The sequence below is a fragment of the Anarrhichthys ocellatus genome, unplaced genomic scaffold, assembly GCF_004355925.1.
Source record: "Anarrhichthys ocellatus isolate YVR2014 unplaced genomic scaffold, GSC_Weel_1.0 scaffold1599, whole genome shotgun sequence".
Lineage (NCBI taxonomy): Eukaryota > Metazoa > Chordata > Actinopteri > Perciformes > Anarhichadidae > Anarrhichthys > Anarrhichthys ocellatus.
In genome coordinates this window covers 5,183-10,450 of record NW_022281573.1, presented here as the reverse complement: position 1 = coordinate 10,450, position 5,268 = coordinate 5,183, and the positions used below count along the sequence as shown (strand labels likewise).

At 40.0% G+C, this 5,268-nt stretch overlaps 1 protein-coding gene across 3 annotated transcripts; it reads right to left on the bottom strand.

Annotated features, from left to right (window-relative positions):
* Positions 1 to 710: 710 nt before the first annotated feature.
* On the bottom strand, positions 711 to 4,843 carry LOC116377719 (elongation factor-like GTPase 1). Of its 3 annotated transcripts, none has more exons than XM_031839424.1 (4): positions 4,799 to 4,843; positions 4,165 to 4,264; positions 1,324 to 1,391; positions 711 to 1,238 (listed from the first exon to the last, which is right to left on the bottom strand). In XM_031839424.1, exons 1-4 carry the CDS (start codon positions 4,829 to 4,831, stop codon positions 1,062 to 1,064), a joined length of 378 nt encoding a protein of 125 aa, XP_031695284.1. In that variant the 5' UTR covers positions 4,832 to 4,843; the 3' UTR covers positions 711 to 1,061. The 3 variants fall into 3 exon arrangements, with proteins under 3 accessions (XP_031695284.1, XP_031695285.1, XP_031695286.1); XM_031839425.1 differs by lacking the exon at positions 4,799 to 4,843 and adding an exon at positions 4,769 to 4,798; XM_031839426.1 differs by lacking the exon at positions 4,799 to 4,843 and adding an exon at positions 4,429 to 4,755.
* Between the last annotated feature and the right edge of the window lie 425 nt (positions 4,844 to 5,268).

Sequence of the window (5,268 nt, the reverse complement as noted above, 5' to 3'; positions counted from 1 at the left end):
TATATATATGCTAAATTCACCATCAAACAATTGAATGTACTTTTCTGATTTTCTTTATGGTATGTATTTTCTTATTCCGTAGATACCTGTACAAATAAAGAGGACTTGCAAACGTGTCGAGATATTCCACTGAGGTTACAATAGAGGTTGAAATATTACAGAAAATGATTTTCAGCTATTAAAAACAAGAACAATACATGTCAGGATCTGATAGAAGTCTCTCTAAAAAGCAAGAAGCTCATTTAGAGCCTTTTTGCCACATATTAATTTCTTGAATACGTTTTAATGTGTTTGAGGGATGAAAATGTCCGCTCGACAGAGGCAGCAGATATTGGGATTGTCACCGCCAAACATGTCAGGCTAGCCCACTGACCAATCACGTATGGCTAGGCCAGCTAGCAGGCTCTGGCATGTCAAAGAATACGCCCAACATGTCAAACTAAAGATCTGATTGGTTGAAGACTATGACAATCAACAATATCGTCCCCATTCACTTAAACTGGAAAAGGGATTCACTTGTGAGTGTGCAGGCCTCGGGCCTCTCTTCTTACCTAGAGACACAGAGGTGAACTCTGATTGGATAAAAGCTCTACTTAAAACAAGCTGCACTGGAAGCAGAGCAACTGAGAAAGACAGTAGCTGTGCAATGAGAAAATAAGATAATGGGGAAAAAAATTATTAAATAGCTATAACTTTGATTCTGTCTAGGCCAGCAGGGAAGGCCTTGCTGGCCCTGACGTGCGTGTGTGTGTGTGTGTGTGTGTCAGTCAATCATATACAGATGAGCAGGTGACGACATGCATGGTGTCGTCAGTGTATGAATGTGTGTGAAAATGGGTGAATGTTGACATGTAGTGTATGGTGCTTTGAGGGGTCAGAAAATTAGAAAGGCGCTCTACAAAGGCAACCTATTTAACATTTACCATTGTTAAATAGGTTGGTGCAGAGAGCAATAGCTCTCTGCACCAAACACAACTGAAATACACAAGGCTCTGGTTTTCTCTCCTTAAAATTATAAAATTTAAAAAGGCCATCTAAAAATCACACACCACATCAGAAGATCAGGCTGGTGTAAAACCAGAAACACAAACAGGAAATGATAGCAAATCATGACAGAAATATTTGAAGGGTTGGCTAACCAAAGTGGGCTTACCGTTTCTGTAATGCAGAGAAATGGCACTGGACTTCATAGTGATTCCTCGGATCTGTTCATCCTCCCTGCTGTCCAGATACCTCACCTGGCAGATTAGTACACAACAAGTTAGCACAAATCATGAGGAAAAAAAACTGAACATGGCATCTGCAGCAAATCAAGCCACTTACCTTCCCAGCTAGTCGACTTGATATGATACCATTAGTCGCCACTAAGCAGTCAGCCAGAGTAGTTTTGCCTGCACAGATTCAGATGGTTCCAAATGATTCACGGCCGTACAGCTTACTGCATACTCTTTCACAAAACATTTTGACTGATGCCAAAACCTTTTTAATTACCGAACCAGAATAACTTTTGATCAATCTTGATTAATCAATTTTGAAGACTCACTGCTTTTCTGTTTTATATAATTTAAAATGAATATATTGGAGTTATGTTTGAGACTTTTTTTTTTTTTAGACAATTGTGATGTCTTATTTTTTTCCTACTTTGTTATTTTATATATACTATACAATAAATCTCAGAATTAAAATATAACTGAGATCAATTAACAGAATTAATCATAATTGGCAGCCCTATATGCAATGTCTAAATGAATAAAAACAAATACAATTCTGTCACAGTAAAACCTTTTTTATAATTAAGAACATACAGTATGTAGTGACTGTTGAGCAGTATAGTGGATCACTGGTTTGCACTCCTCATTTAACACTATTCAGCTCGCTCCCAGACTAGGAGAAACGTCTCTGCAGTGATTAGATCTTTTTTCCTAAATAATGACATTTTGCTACAGTAAAAAGCATTGGACTCTTAAGGCTCCTAAATCGGATTGTGAAAAGTGTGTTTGGAGATAATGATGCAGTGATGCCTGTATCCATATCTCCTGATCTTACATCAAATTAAATTCCTCTAGATTTCTAATTAGTATCAATAATAAGTAAAAATGCAGTTTTTTTTCTCATACACTGTATGTTTAATAGCGACTTTAAAAGCTCTTACAGTTAGTGAACACATGGTGGTTGCACCTGTACGATTTGGCAACTCGAGTTATTAAAGCGACATTTTAAGTAAATAGCAGTGGTGGGCCGTCAGGGCCAGTAGGGCCTTCGCTGCTGGCCTAGACAGAATCACAAAGTTATATCTATTTTATCATTTAATAATTTTTCATAAATGCACTACATGTATTCTAAATATTTTTTCCCATTAGCTTATTTTCTCATTGCACAGCTACTGTCTTCCTCAGTTGCTCTGCTTCCAGCGCAGCTTGTTTTAAGTAGATCAGATTTCGCTCCTATACTATCTCTAAGTAAAAAAATCTGGCCGGAGGCCTTCAGAATTACAAGTGAATCCATTTGCAGTTTAAGTAAATGGGGACAATATTGTTGATTGTCATAGTCTTTAACCAATCAGATTTTTAGTTTGACATGTTGGGCGTATTCTTTGACGTGCCAGAGCTTCTAACTGGCCGAGCCGAGTACGCCATCATTAATGTGGGGCTTGATTGGTCAGTGACTGTTGTGAAGCTAGCTACCAACTGGGCGTCTTGGTGTTTGGAGCTACGCTAACCTGAGGTGGCTAACCAAGGCAGCAACAAGACACCATAGCATGACAGGACACTTACAAGCTACGGTGCTTTTGAAAACTTTTTCAACCCGAGTGGATCTAAAACTCAACGAACAAGTTCGCAGGAGGACCTCTGGCTGGAACTGAACCACACCGATGTACTGTACAACCACCTCATTAAACTCTTTGTTAACAAAGAAAGGAGGATAGACTTTGTCTTTAAGTGAACTTTGGTAAGTGAAGTGCTTTTGTTTTTACATCTGTAGTAGTGTTACTACTGTGTTAGTTTGTCTATGGTGTCGTTTTTATGATATGGTTAATATTGTTCCCTCTGACGTGAATAATATTTGAATGGCTCGTGCTCTTCAGTGTGCGGCGGAATACGTGTTTTAGCGCTGCAGGTTTGCTGGATTGATTTGTCATGCTTTGTTGTCATATAAATATATGTGACTGGTTCTTGTGAGTTTGTTCTTGTCATTGTGTTAATTACATTGATTTTGACTATATGCATTGTCCGTTAATGATGCAGCATCCCGCCATGCTGCGTAATAGTGACAGACCTGCATCCGTTTTGCGCGTATTCATGTATCTGCACTCTGCAGTTAGTGTATTTGTAGCCCTCATAGGTGTTGAGCTTCATGTAACATTTTATTTCACTTGTCAAATGTTGCAGAGTTATGTGAATATGCATTTTTACACAAAACAAATAATAACCGTAGCTGTGGCATCATAATGAGGTTATTAGGAGGTGGTTCAACTGTAGTAGGACAGCACTGAAGGCCCAGGTATAAAATACACGGCCCACCACTGGTAAATAGCATATGTGTTGTGTGATATGTGCTGAATTTACTAACGTGAGTGGGTTTCGGTGAACATGTATAACACATTTATGATGGTGTTTCTGGAGGATCCCTATTATGAGTCTGCACATGGAAACACCATATCCTGTTTTCAGAGACCGGGATAAGACCTTATACCGTTGAGGAACCCAAACATGCTAGCTGGATTCTGTTGCATGTACTCCATACAGCTGATCCTGGTTATTGAGCACTGCAGACTATCTACGCAGGCGCAGCTTCAGATAAGTGACATATCAGAAATACAAACAATGGCTGCAGATAAAGCGTCTCATTCTGTCTTTCTGTCATGAAAGAAGCTGCCCCCTGTCCTACGTAGTGACAGTGGCCATGAGATGTTCATGAAGTGGGGAAAAGAATGAGCAGTTCAGTCAAGTGGTAGTAAATGTACAGTCAAGTGTTTCATTCATAATCTATACATGCAACAGAATCCGGTGTTTTCATGTGCAGACTCATACTAGGGATACTCCAGACACCCGGTCACAAAGGGGTTAACGTGCACGTTCTACAACATTCTAAATGGAGCATGGCTTGCCCTCATCTATACAGTGAAGTAGGGCTCGTTGCTGCTGGTAAACATTATAAACTCACCGTGGTCAACGTGTGCCAGAATGCACAGGTTTCTGATGTTGGCAGGGTTTCTCTGCAGTGCGATGATCTTCTCCAGGTTGGTGGGTCCCATGGCGAAGAGCTGAAACAGATGACGGCGCTAAACGGACAGCTGGTAGAAGCCGTAACCTGCTACAAACTGCTACAGTATTACCAATGGGAGTATAGTAACGTTACATCAAAGTGATAGTGATAATATGGCAACAGTCTCCGTTGCAATACATGAAGTTATGTTACAGCGCTTACTCAACGTCCGTTACTGGCTAACGTTACGTTAGTCAGTAACGTTACGTTAGCCAGCGTCGGCAGCCCGGTGTAGTTGGACAATGGAGTTTGAACAGTGTGTGGACTTTGTTAACTGGAGTACAATGAACAAAGGGTGAAAGAGACTGGACATTGGGTCCTGACGCTGTCTTCTCTGTGAAATGTGACTGTGTATCTGCTTACTGCTACACTGCCTAGCACAATCTAAACTTGTCACAGACGGACCCAACCGGGCTTCTACAGTCTCCACACAATACCTATAACATGTGTCACGCGGCTGTGTCGAGTAAAATACGTCATTATTTTGAGAATAAGCACATACTTTCATGACATGTGCGCATTTACAACTCACGCTGTTTTCCCGGAAGTTGATGGAGCCATTCATTAACCACGCCTGCTTGCTGACATCGTTGCTGCATTCAGAGAACATGGTAAAAACTCATTTTATGTTGCGACCTCATTTTTTTTGCTTTCACCGGTTTCAATAAAATAGGACACAATCATCAGGATTACAACGTTTAAGTACCATTCTAGGAATGTTTAGGCTTTAAATACTGCGAGCAAACATCAATAACAGCTCTTTTATCTTCTAACTGTTTTTACATATGGCAGTGAATGCCGCATGTCACTCCGTGATGTGACGCTCTGTGGTTGCTGGGTTACCAGATGGCGGAACATATTTGAAAAGCATAATTTAATATTACAATAGATAGTTTAAGATCTGTGTGAAGTACATGTTTGATACTACTGTAAATGTATTGATCAGTTACATACTCAATATAGTGGATATGACGGAGTCAATGAAAACCGTGCTGTAAATAA